This window comes from Antennarius striatus, chromosome 18 (genome assembly GCF_040054535.1).
Source record: "Antennarius striatus isolate MH-2024 chromosome 18, ASM4005453v1, whole genome shotgun sequence".
Taxonomy (NCBI): Eukaryota; Metazoa; Chordata; class Actinopteri; order Lophiiformes; family Antennariidae; genus Antennarius; species Antennarius striatus.
The window spans coordinates 1,319,207-1,341,530 of NC_090793.1; the positions used below are offsets into that span (position 1 = coordinate 1,319,207).

Below are 22,324 nucleotides of genomic sequence, written 5' to 3' on the forward strand. Positions count from 1 at the left end.
CTAATAATAACTTTAAAAATATAATTATATCATTATAATTCTAAATTATAAAAATTAGAAAAAATTAATATAAATGTATATTTAATATAAATGTAGAAGAAAAAAAATATATTCATGTGTGTGTGTGTATATACATATATATATTCATATATATATTGAATAATGAATATATATATTCAATATATGTAAATATTGAATATATATATATATATTCAGTATTCAATATATAAAGTATTTTTTTATATATAAAGTACTTTTTTTTAACTTTTTTTGTCCATAAAAAAATCAGCTGAGGCTATAAATGAAATTCATCACCTCATTCATTTTATTCTATTTTATTGGAGTAAACATGATCAATGGATTTCTCCCTCTTATTGCTCCCTGATGACGTAAGCGGCCCTGAAGTGATTAATACTGATTACTAATCATGATCAATCGACTGTCGTGTCTCTTTAACGGACTGACGCTGCTTCCTGCAGCAGACGCACCGACCTCGCCTCTCTCTCTCTCTCTCTCTCTCACACACACACACACACACACACACACACACACACACACACACACACACACACACACACACACACACACACACACACACACACACACACTCTCTCTCTCTCTCTCTCTCTCTCTGCGGTGGCCGCCCGCTCCACAAACAAGCGTCGATCCGGGATCAGAGACGTCCGGACCGGACCGGACCGGGACCACCGACATCATGACAGAATCCACCAAGACCCACGTGATCCTGCTGTCCTGCGGGAGCTTCAACCCCATCACCAAGGGACACATCCATATGTTCGGTGAGCATCCGTTGGGGGAGGATGAGGATGATGTGGGGGGGGGGTGGTTATTATCCAGTATCAATAAGGATGATCGGTAATAACGGCTGGTGTCCGGACGCGTCCGGTCCGTCGGTGCTGATCCAGAGGACCCGACCCGGGTCGGTGGATCTGGACCGGCTTTGAGGCGTGAGATGCGGGAATGTTCCGCGATGAAAGAAGCGCAGGCCGCGCGGCGTGTGGCGCAGCCCCAAAAACACGCGTCTGTGTGGGGGGGTCGACCCCCCCACGCCCACGCCCCCCCACCAGGGAGATACACGCTGTTGTGTCCAGAACCATCCCGATGTCCGGTTCATGGAGTTTAATTTGAAAAGATAATGATAATAAAAAAATAAAATGTGGTGTTTATGTAAACAATAATAATAAATAGAATAATAAATAAAAACAATGTAAAGAATAATAAATAGAATAATAATGTAAATAAGAATTAATATAATAATAATAATAAACAGAATGCTAAATAATAACAATGTAAATATAATATAAAAATATAATATGTGATATAATAAAAATAATTATATGAAATAATTATATATTAATATAATATAACTACAATATAATAACAAACATATAATTGTACTTCAAAATAATAACATACTGTTATATTTATTAGGAATGTGAAATTAAAATGTTATTTTGAACTGCATGAGAAATTTTATTTTATAATCCTGTTTATATCCAATCAGGTGGATTAATTCGTTAATGGTAGCTGGAAACTAAATATGAAATTAAACTGAACATGGATTGGGTCACGCACCCCACTCACATGATATATAATGTTTGACATTATAGATGTAAAATAATTGATGTAGATTTAAAAATGCATCATGTTTACTTTGGACGACCAATGGGAGGCCAGCTTGTCTCTCATTGGTCAGTTGTCAACCGTCCATCTATCCATTCATTTTTTTGTTTTGCCTTCTGGGTCACGAGGCAGATAAGAGGCTCTCAGCTGGCTACTGGCGAAAGGTGGGGTACACCCCAGATGAGACGCCAGCTCCTCACACACACACACGCTGACATCTACGGACAGTTTGGTGTGACCGATTCACCACAGCTGCTTGTTTGTGGAGAACCCGTAGAGAACCCACGCAGACACGTGGAGAATCGAACCCTCAACCCTCAGCGCTACCCGCCACGCCGCCGCGGCCAATAATCAATCACCACTCATGTGATGTCAGTGATTCGGTTTGTTCGCTCATTCCATCGTGACCTATTTTCCCCAGCAGCTCCTTCATCTCCTCGTTTCTACCGAGCTGCAGCTTCCTTTGTGATTTTTACCTTCATTCATTCATTCATAAAGCATTAAATAACATTAAACCCACACGAGTAAACATATCAAAGTAAAATTAGATGATGTTGTATCCATCCGCCAACACGCGGTAAAGAACGAGATACGGTATCACTGATGTGTCCATCTGCCAGCACGCGGTAGAGAACGAGATACGATCTCATTGATGTCGTATCCATTCGCCAACACGTGGTAAAGGACGAGATCTGTTGTCACTGATGTATCCATCCGCCAACACGTGGTAAAGGACGAGATCTGTTCTCACTGATGTATCCATCCGCCAACACGTGGTAAAGAACGAGATCCGGTCTCACTGATGTCGTATCCATCCGCCAACACGCGGTAAAGAACGAGATGCGGTCTCACTGATATATCCATCCGCCAACACGTGGTAAAGAACGAGATGGGATCTCACTGATGTCGTATCCATCCGCCAATGTGTGGTAAAGAACGAGATACGGTCTCTCTGATGTCGTTTATTTCTTCCTTTTGTTTCCTCCCAGAAAAAGCCAGAGAGTTTCTCCACAAGACGGGTCGTTTCATCGTGATCGGGGGAATCATCTCACCGGTTCACGACTCCTATGGAAAACCGGTGAGTGATGAAACACGCCCCCCCCTCCCTGCCGCGGCGTCCTACATGCTGGCGTCGTCCTGTGAGACCTGATGACGCTCCTGTCCTACTTTCCTCAGCAGGAATGAATTATAGATGCTGCAGGAACTCGTTTCAGATCCACGCCGTTCCTTCGGCGTGTGTGTTTGTTATCCACGCCTAGACACCCCCGGGATGGGCGGAGATGGTTCACGATAACGAGACTCTCAGTGCGTAACGCCACGTTAAGAAGCAGGAATAATTAGCATCGTCTCTACAGCCCCACGTCTCTATCTGAACCTGAACCAACCAATCAGAACAGAGGAGTCTGTTTGTTAGCATCTCAATTAGCATTTCTGGACAGGCAGGGATTTTACTACGTTTTCATGTCAGTATTGTGGATTTGGAGTTAAAAATTAGTGATTTAGTTTAATTAATGAGAAGATTTTTACATATTAATATAATAATATGATATTATATGTTTTACTGTGATTTATTTACACTAACATGATGTTATCTGCTTTTAACGGAGGTTTGATGACACTAACATTTGTGTCAAACAGACGTAAAGTGGAGTAAAATGAGCGTTTAACGGAGAAGTCCTGAGACCAGTTTAACGGGTCCGTTTGACCCGATGAGGGGCGGGGCTTACCTGGGGTCAAGGTTTAACTTTATTTCTCATTGGAAATATTTCAGTATTTATGACTTTAATGAAAACAGATGTGTATTATAATTGTGTGTGTGTGTGTGTGTGTGTGTGTGTGTGTGTGTGTGTGTGTGTGTGTGTGTGTGTGTGTGTGTGTGTGTGTGTGTGTGTGTGTGTGTAGGGCTTAGTGCCCAGCAGACATCGTCTCACCATGTGTCAGCTGGCTGTCCAGTCCTCTGATTGGATCAGGTGAGACGTTTTTTAAATTAATGGAGCTCAGACATGATATTATGGGATGTTTTCCAACACGTCTGGTGTGTGTGTGTGTGTGTGTGTCTGTGGTGCAGGGTGGACCCCTGGGAGTGTTACCAGGACACCTGGCAGACGACCTGCAGCGTTCTGGAGCATCACCGCGACCTGATGAAGGTCAGTTTTCCTCCTCTTCCTCTTCCTCTTCCTCTTCCTCTTCCTGGTTTCCAGACGTCTCTCCTCCCAGCAACGAATCCCAGTTCCCACTGGGGCGTTCCCAGTCTGGATTCCACACTATTAACTCAAACAGATATGCTTTTAGCAGACATTTGTTGAACCTATGCAGATGTTGCCATGGAAACCATGATCCTACTTCCTGTGTGTGTGTGTGTGTGTGTGTCTCCTCTGATGGATGTGATGTGATGTGAGTTGTTGTTGTTTTCTGCTCCTCAGAGAGTCACCGGCTGCATCCTGTCCAACGTTAACACGCCGTCATCGACCCCTGTGATTGGTCAGCCCCAGAACAAGACTCCGCCCATCTACCAGAACCACAGCAACGTGAATCACAAGCCCACCGCCGGTGAGTCGTGCACGTCTCGCACGACAGATTGTGTGAATGCAGAAGCATCCGTGTGACGGAATGACCCCCTGACCCTCCTCTTCCTCACTTCCTCTTCCTCTTCCTCTTCCTCAGTCAAACTGTGGGGGAAGGTCAGCGAGAACCTGGGAAAGATCTGCTGCGTCCGCCCTCACATCGAACGCTTCACCTTCATCGGTGAGTCGACGCATCGACGGAAATTAAAGAAACACGACATTTATGTATAAAATATATATTTTTCTAAATTTTTATCTTCACGCTTGTTTAATAAAACAATCACACCTTTTAATTTTTTAACGCGTTTGCATTAAAGCGCAAGATGGGATGTCCGCCTGTCAAATTACAAATCCAAGCTGTATTTATTGATTTATTGAGACAGAAAAACTTGAGAATTTGGTGAAAATCAGGCTCAAATTTGATATTTTGATTTAAAAAAAAAATTAATATTCAATTGGCGTGTTTTCTGAATTTTATTTTAGTTCTGGTAGTCTGTGTCCACGTCGAGTGACCTAAACTAGTTCTAAAAACTTTATTTATTAGCATTCAACCCTCGACAGAAGTTTGGTCAAACAGTATTTTACTGGTTCCTTCATTATCGCTGAAACAAAGTTGACTTTGATGCTAAATTTTAAGTTCAGACAGTTTAATTAATTCAATTTGATGGATTCTGTCAGACAAGGAAAATCTGACCTTCGGTGTCGAATTTGATGTTTTTATTTTTAAAAAAATCATATTAAATTGTGGTGTTTTCTATGTAGCAACATCGGCTTCTAACATGAAATAAAATCAGTGCGGAAACAGAAACTTGTTGACAGGTCGGGGCCGTATTTGATTAGTTACACATCAGTATAATGATTCCAATAATTGATCAATTCTGATCAAACGTCGACAGACTCACGCCTTCATGCAGGTTGAATATTGAATTATTATATATTTTATTTCAGATGAAAACGCCAACCTGGGGCCGGCGATGAGATACGAGGAGATCGGTGAGTCGTCAGGCGTGTGTGTTGCGTGTTGTTTGTCATGTGTCGCGTGTTGTGTATGGCGTGTCGTCGTGTGTCCTACGGCCAGTAAACGCATCGTTTACTGAGGGGCGTGTCTTTCCCGCCTGTTGTCCGTAGAGCTGCGCATCCTCCTCCTGTGTGGCAGCGATCTCCTGGAGTCGTTCTGCATCCCTGGTCTGTGGAAGGACAGTGATGTAAGCACCACCTGACCTCTGACCCCACCCGACCTCTGACCCCACTCACCCACCCGATGGGCCCTTTAATGATGTTGATAAAGGAAACTCCATCAGAGTTTGTCGCGGGATTCTTCTCCGCTAACAAGCTAACACCATGCTAATTTGAATGCTAGCTGTTAGCAATACAGAATATAAGGTTTTTTAATTTATTCTTATTTTTTTTACGTGTGCCTGATTGTCATAGGGGTAGTAATAGTAATAATAATAGTGATGGTAGGAGTGATAGCATTAGCATTAGCATTAGCAGTCATAGTAACCAGAAACAAGTAGTAGCGTCCAGAAATGGTGAGAAAGAAGTTCAAAGACTCATAACTTTATTATAACTATTATTATTTCATAACAGTACTTGATTGTTGAAGTGTTTGTATGCTAGAGCGCTAACAGCTAACATCCGAGCTAGCTGGGAACATGCGCACAAGCCAGGCATGCTAGCAGGCTTGTGACCAGTTAGCCAAGATTGCTAACTTGCTTGTTTGCTCAACACAGATGGATTTATCAATAGTGACGACTAGCATGATCCCCGAAGCTAAGTTGCTACGGCAAAAAAATCACTGTTAAAAACAAACAACACACACAAACTCACATTCTGCGAGCTGATTGGTCGAGTCGCTGAAGGTCGTCGTGGTTACAGATGGAGGTCATCGTGGGAGACTTCGGGATCGTGGTGGTTCCTCGTGACGGCGCCGACACCGAGAGGATCATGAATCACTCCTCCATCCTGCGCAAGTGTAAGGTGGGAACGAAACGCTCGTGAAAACACATCCGACGTCGCATCCAACGTCGGTCTGTAGCATCCGTCAGAACGACCGATCTGTTTTCCGTCGTTGCTGCAGGACAACATCATCGTGGTGAAGGACGCCGTCAGCCACCCGATGGCCGTCGTCAGCTCCACCAAGAGCAGGTAGACGTCAACTCCGACGTCAACTTCCCATTTACGTCGTTATTCAGTCACATGACGATGATGTCACGTTTGGCTCCTCCCCCTCAGGCTGGCCCTGCAGCACGGCGACGGCCACGTCGTCGACTACCTGTGTCAGCCCGTCATCGACTACGTCCTGCAGAGTCAGCTGTACATCAACGCCTCGGGGTAGCGACGCCGCGAAGGGTGGGGCTACCTGCAAGCACCACCCATAAAAAACGTAGCCCCGCCCACTTAAAAACTTTCTCCTGTCGTCTGTGTCGAACATACAATATACTCTTCTTTAAGCTGTTGCTTTCCAACAGGAACTTTGATGTCCCACCGTCTGTCTGTGTCATGTGACCATCAGGGGGGTGTGGCGGGGGCGGGGTTTACTTTGAGATAAAATGGGGTGGGCGGTATTCACTTGCAGAGGTAAAAACAGCGTTTTCTCATTGTCGTCTGTCTAGGGTCGTGTTTTAGGGGATGCATGACACACGACTGGGCGTGCTCAGTGCAGCAATGGCTGATGGGAAAAAAGCGCATCGTGGTGCATGGCAGTTAGCGTAGCCTCCTGCACCGACAAGTCAGATTTGATATTCAAGTGTAAAGTGATTGAAAAAAAAAAATTTAATTTCTCGATTTTCTCACGTCTATAACTTTGTTGTGCTTCGAAAAACGACGACATATGAGGTCACATGAGGTCACATGTGGTCACATGTGGTGCGGTCGCTAAGCTACGCTATCTCTGTACCGTCAGCTCATTACGTAAGGCTGTGCTAATATAAAGTTCAACGAAAAATAAATAAAAATGGAATTATTTGGCATCTATTAGTGTTTGTCAGCGAAATGGAAAATAAATTTATCAGATATTACTATCCGCTAACAGGCTAATGAAGCTAAAGGTTAAACTGAGATTACGAATTTGAATTTGACATTATTCACCAAATATTATTAAAATACATTCATTAATAAAGTTCAGAACAGAACTGGAAATGTTTATCTACAGTTTAACAAGGTTTACTTTATTAGCTGTAGCTAGCTGGGTGTGATGTGATGCTACGTTAACGCTATCATCATATTAGCATCGAAGCTAATCGGTCCCAGGTAAAGAATGATTAAATCCACACGGGGCAAAATAATCCAACCCGAACCTGAGCACAAATTAAAATGTATGAGCTTGAATATTTCCTCTTTTCTAATGTGTCATAAATTTAGCATCAATGTGAATTTTGCTCCTCAGATTATTCTCAGACTACAAGAAATTAAATAAAATTAGATTAAAAATAAAATGTGATCAAAAACATGATTTGAAATTGTGAATTCATGCAAAAAAAAAAAAATCTACTGTATCATCACCCAAACATTATTTTTTTAGAAAAAGGCCATTTTATATCATCTATGGTGTCAAATTTATAAGAATTTACTCAATTTTTTTTACTTAAAAGTGACTAAATTTACAAATTTTATTCAGCTCAGAATGAGACCTGAAGACATGATGATGGTGATGATATTATGGGGTGTATCAGCCTGTTTTTTCTTCATGTGCCCTGTTCGCTCTTCTTAGACTGCATGCGTAGACAGTTTGGTTCCGGCATGAATGTTTATCTACATATATGATTCATCGTGAATGTATTTACAAAACAACAAACAACACAAAAAGTACATATATAAATACGTATAAATACGGTGGGATAGTCGCCGCCCACGTCTTTCTATTCACTGAATGTACAGACCTGAAGTCTCATCGTGATATGAACATGTTTACTCATGTTTCCTGTGTGTGTGTGAGTGTGTGTGTGTGTGTGAGTGTGTGTGTGTGTGTGTTTGTGTGATGTAGCTACAAATGATCCTTATTTCCTGTATTAATCCTCTTTTTCTGCTCTGACTTCTTTTGATTGTAAACTGTGATGCACTCTTCAAGGCTGACTTGTGGTTTTTAATGTGTGTGTGTGTGTGTGTGTGTGTGTGTGATGTTTCTCAGTATTAGCCCAGACTTGTTTGATTTTATGAAAGCGGATTGAAATACAGATTTCAAAAAAGATGTAAAAATGGAGAAAATGTCCTCAAAACTCCAGATGGTGAAATAATTTTTTATTAGATTCACATTAGAAAAAGTTTTAAAAAGGTAAAAAAACACATTGTTCACGTTCAAAAAGTGTTTTTAGCTCTTCTAATTTTGATCCCAATTAAACTACATTTCCCAGGTTGCTGTTCTGCAGGACAGATGAAGATGATCATGAGTCACAAATCAATAAATCACACAGCTGGTAGATTTCATCAGAGATTTCTTCATCTTCCTCAAGACTCTCCTTCAGTCGATGTGTGAAAAGTTGGTCATAACCATCATCTTCATCACCTTCATCTCGAGGAAAACAGATGAAGATTAGTTCAGTTTAAAAAATGATATTTCTCCTTTTACATCGAAGTTTTATTTAGAATATTTCATCCACTGCTTGAAATGCTAACTGATTGCTAAGATGCAAGTTGCTAAGATGATTGTTTGTCTGGGTTCGGAAACGAAGTAAATTATTAGTTATGCAAGTAAGTTATTCGTTATGTAATGCCTGAGCAGTGGATATATACAATTTTCTCCGGGATTAATAAAGTATCTATCTAAAACTAAAATAAGTAATACAGTCGTTGACCACAGAAGGGCAGAGTCAACAAATGTGTGTTCATGTCCGGTGGTCGTTCAAAATAAAAGCGTCAAACGAACAAGAATTCAATTTCAAGAGAAAAGTACGAGTTTTTAATGTTTTTACATAATTTTTGAACGATTGTTCCCGTCTGAATGAAGAGTTTTAAGTGAGGAGAGTCATCAGGGTTCAACTGTTAAATTCTTGTATTAAAGTGTTAAAATTGTGGGTTAAGTCAGACACAGTTAAAAAACACAAAAATTTTATGCAGATTTCTTTGAAAAAACTTTTAAATGACTTTTATTCTTTGCATAAACAATAAATTAAACAGTTTTGTTGACGACAGAAACGAGGCAACAGTCAGACTCTGAGGAAACTTTAATTCATGAGGACAGCAGGACAGGCGTTGACCTTTGACCCTGACCCTTCAGAGTCCTGTTCAGTAGATCGGCAACAAACGAACGAACAAACAAACAAACAAACAAACAGGACGACGTGGAGGAATAAATTAAAACTCCGGAACAACTCGTCAAGTAAAAAACAAAAACAAAAAAAATTTTTTTTATTACACTTCAGTCGCAACAAGAACAAAACAAAAAAACCCTGGAAATTCAAATAAAAACCATAAAAAAGTCGGTTATAAAACTCGTTATAGTTTCTTCTTCTGTGAAGCTGCACAAATACTCTCTGTACACACAGACACACCTCCAGTATTTACACTCAGTTCTGGAGGGGGCGGGGTTACCCCCTAAGCCCCGCCTCCTCAGGTCCCCCTCCCAACCAATCAGCAGCTGCTGTTCTTGAACTCCCCGTTCTCAGTGATGGACAGTTTGGTGGGGTTGCTGGGTGACAGGCCGTTGCGGAGGCTGGGGGCGCCGTAGCGCTCCTTCACCTGCGTCAGCGCCGCCATCAGCCGCGAGTTGGCCGCGTCCAGGGAGCCGATCCGCTTCTCCTGATTGGACAGAGACAGATAGGGGCGGGGCAACAAGTCAGACGCAGGTTGGAAGCGAAAACGTGGTCGCTGCTCGGCGTTGGGCGCGAAGTTCGTCAAATTACATCAGTTTTCTGTAAAGTTTTCTGTTATTTTAAAGGATTTTCTGAATAACGGGATAAAATAATAAAATAAGTCTCTAAAACGATCACCCCGACACGAAGTTAAATGAAGGTTAAAGGTCGTTTCCGTCCATCGGTGAGTCGGTGCAGCCCAAAAACACTGAAAACAAAGAAAACGTGAGGAAGCTGCTGGGACTGGAACCACGGCGTGACCTCTGGTTGACCTCTGGCCCGGGAGCTGAGGGGGAGTGGGGGGGTGAAGGGGTGGTGGTGCCGGTGTGGGGGGGCAGCCAAACAGAAGTCAAACCCGATCAGGGATCAACACACCGGAGCAGCAGCGAATCCAAACGCATCGGATGGAGGTGAGACACTTGATCTGCGCTCTGATTGGCTGATCAGGTGTGTTGATGCTAAAAAAAAAAAAAAAAAGCGGGAAGGAGGTAGCAGTGGGGGGGGGGGCTACAGTCACTACTTGCCTGATTGGTTTATTTCACATCCGTTACTGACCTGAAATCAGTGAAGAGACGATGAGACACGACATAATCCATTACCCATAATCCTTCACTGACCATGACTCGGCGTTTCTCTTTCAGGTCAGTTGAGTTCACAGGTGAGAACAAACTGAACGGGTCTCACCGATCACGACTAACCACTGATCAATACTGTTGTATTGATCAGTGGTTCGTAACCAGAACCAGAGAACAACACAGGAGATCAGCTGCTGATCAATACAGAATGAGAACCACAACTGATCACTGATCAATACTGGAACCAGGATCACAATCATACTGATCACTGATCAATACTGGAACCAGGATCACAATCGGAGACTGATCACTGATCAATACTTAAACCAACACAGGTGTTTCAGTAACCTTATTATTGATTGGTAATAGTTGATCGATGACGGATGCGCCGCCACGTCGATCAGATGACAGCTAACCCGACAGCTAGCCTGACCCGCTCCCCTCTAGTCGCCATGGTAACAGACTCGAGGTCACCTGACCGGCGCGATGCGTTCGAGGTCGTACCTGAGCGTCGATGATCTTCTGCTTGGCTTCGATCACGGCCTGCATCTCAGCGTGATCCCGCCGGAGCTCCTCCTCCACCGCCATCAGCCTGCACACACACACGATGTCACCAGGGGGCGTGTTCTTCGTCTGCCTCAGGTGGGGGCGGAGCTTGTGCCTACCTGCAGATGATGCTCTTCATCTGGCTGTCCTTCTCCTCCTGCTGCCTCCTCATCCTCTCCTCGCTGTCCTCCAGACGTCGTTTGTACTCCAGGAGCAGCTTCTGCATCTGCTGCTCCTGCGCCGCCAGACGCCGCTCGTACTCCTCCAGCCGCCGCCCCGACGCGCGCAGACGCTCCTTCAGCCGCGAGATCTCCAGCTCGTACTGGGGGGGAGGGGTCAGTGAGAGGGGGAGGAGTACCCTAGACCAGCACGCTACACGCTAACTGCTAACATCCGCGAGACCTCCAGCTCTGCCGATGACCAGCATGCTACACGCTAACTGTTACTAGAAGCTAACTGTTACTACATGCTAACTGTTATTACACTCTGTTATTACATGTTGTTATTACCTGCTGTTATTACATGCTGTTATTATATACTGTTGTTACAAGCTAAGTGTTATTAGATGCTAACTGTTATTACAAGCTAACTGTTATTACATTCTAACATATAACACACTGTTATTACACACTAATTGTTATTACAAGCTGTTATTACATGCTGTTATTACATGCTCACTGTTATTACATGCTAACTGTTATTACATGCTGTTATTACATGCTAACTGTTATTACAAGCTAACTGTTTTACATGCTAACATATAACACACTGTTATTACACACTAATTGTTATTACAAGCTGTTATTACATGCTGTTATTACATGCTCACTGTTATTACATGCTAACTGTTATTACATGCTAACTTTTATTACATACTGTTACTGCACATTAACTGTTATTATAGGCTAACTGTTACAACATGCTAACTGCTACTACCTGCTAATACCTACTAAGTATTACTAACTGCTAATTGCTACCACATGCTAACTGCTAACATCCGCGAGATCTCCAGTTCACACTGAGGGAGCAACAGACGTTATTTAACAGGAGCGCTCTCGGCCAATCAGCACGCCCCTGACTGCGTGGGCGTTTCCTACCTTCTCAGTGTTCCGGCCCTCCTCTCGGCTCCTGTCTCCGCCCTCCTCCTCCTCCGGCTCGTCGTATTGGCCGTTGTTGAGCACCCACGCCGCCGTCCTCTCCACGGGCGACATGGCCACCGCCTCCACGGGCGACGCCCCCTGAACACAAACCAAGTGTGACCCTGAACGCTCCTGGTGAGGCGTGACGTTTTCCCACACGCGTGCTTCCTGCCGTACCTGCTTGGAGGCGGTCCTTGTGGGCGGAGTCAGGTTCTCCCCGGGGGAGGCGGTCTGCTGGCGTGGGGCGGGGCCGGAGGCGGGCGTGGGCTCCGTGTTGGCGCTGCTGCTGCTGCGCAGCGACGCGCTGTGAGGGATGGAGCGCGGCGTCCTGGCCCCGCCCCCTCCCCTGCTCTGCGTCTCCACCTTGACGATGTGGGCGGTGCCTGCTGTCGTGCTCTGGCGGGGGATGGCCACCGCCGTCGCAGCGCCAGGCGGGAGCTCGGGGAGGGCGTGTCTCCGGGGCGTGGCGGACTCCTCGCTCTGCAGGCTCCGCCTACTGCCCGGCTCGTCCAGGCTGCTGCTGGACGGGACCCGACCTTTGACCCCCACCTGGCTGCCGAGGTCGTCCGAGTTGCTGCGGCTGTCGTGCGAGCTCTCGGTGCTCAGGTTCTCCGAGCTGGAGTCGTGGGCGGAGCGCGTGGGCGGGGCGTGGGCGGGGTTACTCAGGTGGTACACGGGGTTCTGGAACGACAGCGGCTGCAGGCTCCGCTCCCGGCCGAGCGCCGGGGGCAGCGGCCGCCGCGCCGCGGGGGCGCTCTGGGGCGGGCCGTCCCGCGGCGGCGCCTGCCCCTGGTGGGGGAGTGGCTTCGGGGTGACGGGGTTGGAGTGGGGGTAGCCGAGCGGGGCGTGTCCGATGGAGGCCTGGGAGCCCGCCCTGCTGAGTCGGGGCGGGGCCTCGTGGTGGGGCGGGGCCCCGTGGGCGCTGACGGCGTCCTGCAGGTCCACCAGGGAGACGCTGCGGCCGTTGGACAACGGCTCGTCCCGCCCCTCCGGGTCGAAGCCGCCGGGGTGGGGGGGCGGGTGCCGCGGCGCCACCAGGGGGCGTGGCCCCCGCCCGTAGCCCTCCATCAGGTCGCTGACGGGCGACTGCAGGCTGCGCACGTCGCTGCGGCTACAGGAAACGACACGGGGTTAAAGGTCGACATGTAATCGGATTACTGGGAAGGGATCTGTCGTCTGATTGGTCACCTGTCGGCCGGGTCCTCAAAGATTCGCTGTAACCCCGACGACAGGCTGCCGCTGATGCTGTGGGCGGAGTTATGGTCCTGGAAACGCCGCAGCTGCTGCTGCACTGGCGTGGGCGCCGCCAGGCAGCGGGAGATGTCTCCCAGAATCCTCGGCAGCGGCCCCAGCTTCGCTACGGTGGCCTGCAGGAAGGAGTTTTCACCCTGAAGGTCGTGTGTGTGTGTGTGTGTGTGTGCGTGTGTGTGTGTGTGTGTGTGTGTGTGTGAGTGTGTGAGTGTGTGTGTGTGTGTGTGAGTGTGTGTTTGAATGGAAGCACCAGGATGCGTTGGTGGGTGGGAGGCAGCGGGACCAACATGGTGGCAACAGATTGAATCAGCCAGACAGGAAGTGAACAGAAAAGGGGGGGGGGAGAAAATGGCGAGGAGAGAAGGGGGGTGGAGGGGGGAGAAAAAGGGGGGAGGGGAAAAAAACAAGAGGGAAACTTAAACACAAGATGAAAACGACGAACACGCCATGCGTCTACGGATCAGAACATGCTGACACTCGGATGGGGCGGGGCAGGGGGCGGGGCAGGGGGAGGAGCTAAGGCCATGCTGTGAGGTTCAGCCACGCAGCGTTAATGAGGTGAAACGGTGGAAGCGTTCAGTCCGGGTGACGTCAACCACTGATGACATCACTGATGACATCACTGATGACAAACTGCTCATTAACCCCCCCCACCCTCCAGTTTAAACAGGAAGTGAAAATCTCTGAGCCCGCCTACTGGATCCACCAATCAGAAGAGTCCTACTGCTTTTCTATCAAGATCAATCCTACATGTTCACTGCTAATACCTGCTAACTGTTAGCACCTGCTAAGTGCTAATACCTGCTAACTGTTAGCACCTGCTAAGGGCTAATACCTGCTAACTGCTAATACCTGCTAACTGCTGGTACCTGCTAACTGCTGGTACCTGCTAACTGCTAATATCTGCTAACTGTTACTACACGTAAACTACTAGTGGCTAACTGCTACTACCTGCTATTGTCTGCTAACTGTTACTACATGCTAACTGCTACTACATGCTAACAGCTACTAGGTCGCTAACTGCTATTACCTGCTGTTACTACATGCTAACTGCTGCTACCAGCTGACTGCTACTACCTGCTAATAAAGCTAATATTAGCTCCATTATTAAACAATGCTATCATGGAAAACCTGTTTGGTGCTAGCTGGTCATCGCTATCAGGGCTAGCTCGCCACAGGTGTCGTCTTCTGGTCGGTTAGCTTCACGGAACTTCAAAAAACTTGTGAATCTTTGATGTCAGTAAATCTGCTGAGTCATCACACACACACACACACACACACACACACACACACACACACACACACACACACACACACACCTTGTCCAGCTGGGACACCACCTCCCACAGCAGGGCGTGCAGGACGGACAGCTCGCGGCCGAGGTCGATGTAGCCCTCGAAGCCCGGCGTGCTGGACAGCGTGTCCGGGTTGGAGATCTCCGACAGGAAACGCATCATCCCCGCCCACTCGTGCTCCAGGAAGTCGTTCATGAACGCCATGTACTCCTCCTTGTTCCCGAACCTGCGCGCGACAAAAACGCCTCGACTCGTCAAGAGAACGTTTAGAAACACGCCCAACAGCGAGATAAGCTCCTCCCCTTGATGCGCGAAGGGAAACAGGAAGTGCTCTCACTTGGTGAAGTTGGCGAGGTTCTGGATGACCTTGGCGATGAGCGTGAGCGTGCGGGACGTGCGGTCGTCGGGGTACTCCTGCATCAGGCTGAAGAGCGACGGCGACATGATGGCGGGACACAGGAAGCGCAGGAAGAGCGAGGCGCTGATCAGACGCTTGCTGATGTCCTGCTGGTGGCCGCGGGCGACGCACTGCTGCTTCCACGCCGCAAACACCTCCTTCAGCTCTCGGGGGAACACGCTGGGGGGTGGGGTAACGAGTAATCAGATTACTGCCACCCTTCAGCCAATCAGTTCAACTGAAACTGTTCTGATGTGTTGTTACAGCTTCCTGCCAGCAGGGGGCAGACTGATCGCTTCCATCACACAGATCAATAACAGTCCATCGCAGAGGATCAATAACACAGAAATGAATATTTAAAATGTTCAGGATGAATTTAAAAATAAATTAACATATTTTATTTATTTAAATTTACAAATAATATTTATCTATAACAAATAAAGTTTATGTCTGATCTTTATTTACTGTTTGCAGTAAATGATGAGAAGCTTCATCCACTTGTGTACCCTGTGTACTGCGGTGTGTACTGTGGTGTGTACTGTGTGTACTCCCACCAGTAGGAGTTGATGATCTTGCAGAAGGCCAGCTCGCAGCACATCTTCAGGTTGCTCTGATGTTCTGTCAGGTCGGCGCCGGAGCAGCGACTCGGATCCACCTCACAGTTCTCGTCCGACTCGTACAGAGCCTTGATGAACTCCCCTGGAGACACAGGCGACAGGAGACACAGGTGACCCGTGTGACACAGGCACGCCTCATTGGTCACGTCATGCAGCAGCTGTACCAATCACAGCCAAAGCAGTGACGCTGTCAGAGTGAACCCCACCCTATGGTCTATAAATAAACAAACTCGTCTGAGGCTCTGATCGGAGTCTGAACTGCAGTAACTTTGCTGCTAACAATAGATTAAAAGTTAAAACAGGCTAAAGGCAGCCGTCAGTCGGCGCTGCTGTTCACGCGTCTCCAGGGTCTGAATTATTTGAGGTCTTTTATTTCATCTCTCAGAACAAATTCAGACGAAACACCAAAGAAACAGATTTATTCTAGTTTCAGTCTGAGAAAAACGTCTGAGATTTAATCTGACGGGATATAATCTAGCGAGATTTAATCTGACAAATTTAATCTAACGAGATTAAATCTAAAAAGAGATTTAATCGAACAAAATGTAATCTGATGAGATTTAATCTGACGAGATTTAATTTGATGATTTAATATAACAAAATTTAATCTAACAAAATTTAATCTGATGAGATTTAATTTAACCAGATTTAATCTAACGAGATTTAATCTGTTGAGAACAAACTCAAACATTATGATGACGAGGAGTTTTTAAAGAATCCAATAATGTCATGTCTGACTAGATACAGGTGTGTGTAAGGGTGTGTACAGGTACGTATACAGGTGCGTCTATACAGGTGTCTGTACAGGTGCACACACACACACACACAGGTGGGGGGCGGGGCTTACCCAGGGCGTCGTGCAGGTACTTCTGTCCCACCAGCTTCAGGTACTCCTCGATGGCTTTGGTCGCCAGCGTGTTCTCCCTGAAGATCAGGACGTCGTGGTCGGCGCAGCGGTCCACCTCTGACATCACCAGGTCTGTGAGGAAGTCCTGAGGAGGAGGAGGAGGAGGAGGAGGAGGAGGAAGAGGAGGAAGAGGAGGGTCAGTCTGCTAACCACTCTTTAAGCTAAGCTAACCATCTTTTTACTTCCTGTATCGGCCTGAGAGCGACTGAGAGTCTGACTGGCTGTCCAGATCTGACCTCCGCCCCCTGATTGGCTGATACGAGTCTGACCTTTGCCCTCCCGGTGCTCTGCAGGATGTGTACCAGCGCCCCGGCCATCTCCTCCTTGTTCCTGACGCTGATGACGGGCTCCAGCACGGAGCACAGCGTGGCGTAGTTGTTGGTGACAAACTCGGCGAACTCCTTGTAGCGCTCCATGGGCAGGATGGCCACGGTCTGGAAGCGCGCCTTGATGCGGACCGAGGGCCCGCCCCCTTTGGCCTTGCTGGGGGTGGGCGTGCTCAGCGGGTACCACTTCTCCACGAACTGCCGCCCCGTCACGCCCGCCACTGGGATGTTGACCAGCCCCACGTAGTTGTTCTTGTCCTTCTTCTTCTTCTTGTCGGCGTCGCGGTACACGTGGACCGTCAGGCTGCGCGCCGCCGGAACGCCGGCGAACTCGAAGTGCTCCCCCCAGAACAGGCTGTCGTGGCGCGTCTTGCTGGTGGTGCGGGCGTACAGCACGTCGTCCAGGCACAGCTCGCAGAAGTATTTCTTCTTGGGGGGCAGGTCTTTGGCCTCGATGATCCACAGGCGCAGCAGGTTCTCCGCCCGGCGACAGTTGTCCTGGAAACGCAAAACCGTTCAACCCTCATTCGCGAATTTTGTCACATGATGCAAACGTGTCTCGCGATTCGTGCATGACACAACTGTATATAATTATGTTAGAAGTCTGTAGCGAACTTTATGGAGTTCAAAATCAAATTGATGAGCATGTTTTTGGTTTTTATGTGCAATAAAATACAATTTCTTCCATTTTCACATTTATTTATTTTAATTTTTGTATTAAAAATTTAGTTTTTTTTTTATTAAAAATCAAATTAAATAAAAATTTCAGGACTTTTATCTGCAATAAAATACAATTTGTTCCATTTACAAATTAAATTTTTGAATAAAAAAAATTGAATTTTATTTAATTAAAATTTAATCAAAAACTTTTCTTTTTTGTTTTTATGTGCGATAAAATACAATCTGTTCCATTTTTAAATATATTTTTTAGAATTTCTATATTAAAATTTTTTTTAAATTTAATTTAATCGAAAATTAAATAAAATAAATTTTTGGGTTTTTTTTTATGTGCAGTAAAATATTTTTTTCCATTTTTGAATTTGACTGTGTGTCTACTCTGCCTCAAAATGTCAATACAATAAGTTATAGGGAAATAAAAACCATCTCTTCATGTAGCTAAAGTCGTGCTGAAGATAAACATACCAAGCATGGGTATGTTAATTCATTTTTAGTGTGGTATATCGACACAAATATCAAAAATATCCAAAAATGGCCAAAATAGGTCAGGACTCTAAGGGTTAAAGAACATACAGGTGGGCGTGGCCGACCTGGAGGTGGGCGTGGCCGACTCACCTTGTTGGGCTGGATGGTCCTCCTCAGGTTCTCCATCCACTTGTCTCTCTCCGACGCCGACGTGCAGCTGAAGCACTTGCTGCCGCCCGAGTAGGTCACCTGACATCAGAGGGGACACGCCCGTGAGCGACGCCCAATGAGGAGGGGGAGGAGGAGGGGCAAACGGCCCGCTCACCTCGAAGCAGAACTCCTGTCCCAGAATGCTGCTGTGCAGCGGCTTGACGAACACGTCCTCCTCCATGTTGAGGTCCAGAGCCTCCACGGCGCTGCCGGGGCTGAGCAGAGACTCATGGGACGTCGACTCCTTCAGCTTGGGGAGGCCGCGGGATCTGAGGTGACAAGGAGAGAGAGACACATGTTGGTAGGGGGCGCCGGCGAGCGCGCCGCTCGTCGACGCCGGATTACGGCGATACCTACGAGAAGCAACCGCAGAGCGAGAGGAAGGGAGGTCCCCAGAGCATCGCCCCCCCCCACCCTCGGGTCTCCGCCCCCTCCCCCCCCTCAACGCGACTTCAGCCGGTGGCGGCGTCCTCCGCTGTGGACGCCGCCGAGCGCGGCGCCGCCTTTATGTAGCCTCACCAAACGAGGTCCCGGGACGGCGGACGGCGTGGGGCCTCCGGGAGCGTTTCCACGGCAACAACATCCGCTGGGGGAGCGGGTGCTAGGCAGCAGCAGGGGGGGGAGGGGGAGTGACGCAGGAGTTCAACATCATCATTTGTTTTTTATTTTTCATGTCGTGACTCTTGGTGGTTTGGGATCAACAGACATGATCTGAGTTGAATTGTGGGTAATCCCGTGTCCCATGAGTTATGTCATCCCGGATTAGAGGACTGGGATTAGCGTGATGCTCCAGAACAACACGGCAACCGGATCCTGACACCGCTGAGGGTTTGACGCCACGCAGGGAGGGGTTAAAGGTGTACCGTCTCTTTAAGAGGGTACCGCTACTTTTTTTTACGTCTCCCGCATCGCCACGGAAACCTGATCCGGTCTGACAAGGAAACGCACACACATCACATGGGTGTGTGTGTGTGTGTGTGTGTGTGTGTGAACTTTAAACGTGTCACGTCAGCGGGTTTCCAAGCGGGCGTGTCTTTGCCACGGCGACCGGCCGGGTTCTTCTCCCTGTGGACCAATCACAAACAACAACAAGTGGAACAAGAACGGCGTCAGCGAATCACGTTTGTCCCCGTAATAAAATCCACCGACGTTCGACGGCAGAGAAGAAGCGATCACTGATCGATCAGCTGGTTGATCGACGTTATTTTCTCTTCTCCACGTCGGTGACCGCAGGATAGATCAGAGCAGACAGACACTGATGCGACGTCCATCCCACCGATGCGTTCAGGTGCGTGTGGGAACTTTCAACCTTCCTTTAACTTCAGCAAACGCTGCTGTTAAAAAAAAAACCGCTTCAACTTTTAAATCAGCTTCAAAAGACGCCGCCGGAATTTAATTAGTCGACATTTCTGAGAGACAAACTCCGCCCACTTCTGAGATTTAACAAAAAAAAAAAAGAAGAGGAACAGAATTGGGCCGCGTCCCACTTTGGGATCCATTCCATTCCGTTCAGGACGAACCAGGAGTGACCTGACGGACGACCCCGAACGCAGCAGAGCGCTGTGGGGGAGAGGAGACGGACAGCCTTCCAGTAAAACCACCTCCGGCGCTGCTGGGAAGGCTGGGGGGGGCGGGGGGGGGGTAATGGAGTGAGGAAGAGGAGCAGGAGGGATAAATAAACCATCCATCGCTCCGTGTGCGACGGCTGCGGCTCATCAGCGGCTCAGACGGCGAGGAGAAACAACCAATAAGATGACCAGAGGAGAAGCGGCTCTGGCGGCGACGCCGTTACGCGCCCAAACCCGGCCCGTGTGGCGTTACCTGTCGGCGTCCGCCGGCCGGAACGACGGCAGCCTGAAGCTGGTGTTTCGGTCCAGCTTGGTCTGGCTCTTCGTCCTCTTGATGGAGCCTTTCAGACGTTTGCTGAAGAAACCCTGAAAGAGTCCAGATTAGAGTTAGACCCCGCCCCCCACAGCGCCCCCTGCAGGTCACGGACGGATGACGAGTCAGCGTCTATCAGCTGCTATCTGATGGGGCGGAAGCATGACTCAGCTGATATCAATCAACCCCCTCCGCCTATCAAATCTTCTTCCACACAAGCGGCCTGATTTCCTGAGATATTAATACCCTCAAACGCCTCTCCTCCTCCCCTCCTCATCCTCGCCCCTCAGGCTCCCGTCACATTAAAAGGAAAAGTTTGGTTAACTGAGGCCCGACGAGGCTGATCAGAGCGATTGATCAGTGATGTTCCTACAGCGTGAATCACCTCCCAGAATGCTCTCTGTTCTCCGTGCGCTAAAAATACCGTCTCTGAAGCTCCAGCAGGAACCGCAGGAAGTTCAACTTCTGATCTGAACCCACTTCACAAACTGTCGTTTTCCATCGGAACTGGGTGTAATTTTACTTTGGCGGGTCGGGCGAACAGGAAGTAGACGTTCCTGGGTCACTTCCTGGTCGTTCTGACCTTCGTTTGATCTCCACGTCGAGTCACGAGTCGCTTTCAGACACCCGTCGGTCGCTTCACCCGTCCGTCAGCTAAATATAACCCCGACGCGCTCGTCGCTAATGAGGAAGTACTCTGATTACACGTGGTAATCGGATACGTCACCTTGTGAACCTGGACTGTGACCACGCCCATCAGTAGCTGTGTTCTACTCACCGGCACTTTGAAGGGCGAGGAGTTGGGGTTGTCGGGGGCGACGGCCTTCTCTGAACTCCCCAGGCCGGAGATGCTCCGCCTCCTCGGCGATCGCTCCGACGACACTTCTGCAGACAGGAAGAGAGGAAAATCAGGTCAGATCAGCTTCCTGTTTCATCCAAACTGCTTTGAGAAGGAGGCGGGGACGCACGGAGGACGCGGCGACCGGATTGGTGGAGAGACGGAAGCCTATTGGTGGAAATGAAAAACAAATGACGTCTGGTTTTCTGCATGGATCCAACGGATTTGATACCTTTTTGTGTTTTTTTTTTTAAACCAAACCTCCACTTCTTTCACTGAGAACCCCTGAATAATCAGAACACAACATTTCACACCAGAAAAACCTGATTTACATGAAGCAGCGCCACCTGTTGGTCTGGAGGGCTACTTCCTCCACCGCAGACGCAAATAATTCAACACAAACATCCATCTAACCTCTGATCTGAGGTCAGTAGGTGTTCCCCATGTTCCGTATGACACCAACAGGTCAACTGAGGTGCGCTTGAACGCATCGGGCCTCGACTCGTCGCTGCAGGCGCTTCAGGGACACCTCACACCAGCAGGAAGTACCTGTTTATACAAATCTGAGAGCTAAACCAAAATGGAGCGGCGGTGTTCCTGCTTCCTGTTTCCCATCGGGTCACTTCCTGTGCTCAAACTAATTCCTCTGGTTCCTAAACGCAGCTCAGGAACTCATTGACAGACGGCTGTTGGCCCACATCCAGACGCTTCAGAAGCTAATTTTAGCCCCCGTCTCTCTTCCTCTTCAGCTAACTCGTCCGAGGCGGACGTACGTACGTACGTACGTACGTCTCTGGAGACCCGAGCGGATCCTGAAGGGCTCCGCCCACCTGATCCCGACAGGAAGCTGAAAATAACTCCTCACCTACGACACGTGTCGACACAAAAGTCAGCAACAAGACGACAAGCGGTTTTGGTTTCTCGTAGCATAAAAACTCCAGAAGGTCCAGAAGAGTCGGTCGGTTCCTCGAAACCTCACATGACGCGTGAGCTAACATGCTAAGCTAATAAAGAACCTGAACATGCTGAAGCATTTCTGAAACATTCTACGAACACGTCTCATCGATCAATGGAATGGAGAATAAATATTCGATCGACATATCGATAGATCGGATTCCATCGGAGGTTGGAACAACTTCCAACTACAAAAGTCCAGAAACAGTTTCTGACTCTGATGCTCCAGATCGTGGGATTCAACCGAA

The 22,324-nt window shown here is 47.7% G+C and overlaps 2 protein-coding genes across 8 annotated transcripts in view; one reads left to right on the top strand and one right to left on the bottom strand.

Annotated features, from left to right (window-relative positions):
• Positions 1-646: 646 nt before the first annotated feature.
• On the top strand, positions 647-8,359 carry nmnat2 (nicotinamide nucleotide adenylyltransferase 2). Its single transcript, XM_068341692.1, has 11 exons — positions 647-800; positions 2,634-2,722; positions 3,547-3,614; positions 3,713-3,791; positions 4,068-4,194; positions 4,309-4,389; positions 5,157-5,201; positions 5,337-5,413; positions 6,087-6,188; positions 6,289-6,356; positions 6,444-8,359. Exons 1-11 carry the CDS (start codon positions 716-718, stop codon positions 6,544-6,546), a joined length of 924 nt encoding a protein of 307 aa, XP_068197793.1. The 5' UTR covers positions 647-715; the 3' UTR covers positions 6,547-8,359.
• Positions 8,360-9,264: 905 nt separating this feature from the next.
• rasal2 (RAS protein activator like 2) overlaps positions 9,265-22,324 on the bottom strand; it is a 32,150-nt gene continuing 19,090 nt past the window's right edge. For 4 of the 7 annotated variants that reach the window (XM_068341689.1, XM_068341685.1, XM_068341691.1 and 1 more), the window contains 15 exons: positions 21,063-21,169; positions 20,225-20,337; positions 18,519-18,672; positions 18,344-18,442; positions 16,994-17,548; positions 16,665-16,809; positions 15,755-15,899; positions 15,141-15,380; positions 14,828-15,029; positions 13,446-13,645; positions 12,435-13,368; positions 12,216-12,356; positions 11,238-11,440; positions 11,077-11,164; positions 9,265-9,944 (listed from right to left, as the gene is read on the bottom strand). In XM_068341689.1, coding sequence (XP_068197790.1) covers positions 9,777-9,944; positions 11,077-11,164; positions 11,238-11,440; positions 12,216-12,356; positions 12,435-13,368; positions 13,446-13,645; positions 14,828-15,029; positions 15,141-15,380; positions 15,755-15,899; positions 16,665-16,809; positions 16,994-17,548; positions 18,344-18,442; positions 18,519-18,672; positions 20,225-20,337; positions 21,063-21,169 — 3,494 coding nt within the window. In that variant the 3' untranslated portion in view covers positions 9,265-9,776. Of the gene's footprint in view, positions 10,456-10,521; positions 10,553-11,076; positions 11,165-11,237; positions 11,441-12,215; positions 12,357-12,434; positions 13,369-13,445; positions 13,646-14,827; positions 15,030-15,140; positions 15,381-15,754; positions 15,900-16,664; positions 16,810-16,993; positions 17,549-18,343; positions 18,443-18,518; positions 18,673-20,224; positions 20,338-21,062; positions 21,170-22,324 lie in introns of all 7 variants that reach the window. The other 3 variants (XM_068341686.1, XM_068341687.1, XM_068341688.1) reach the window with 3 other exon arrangements.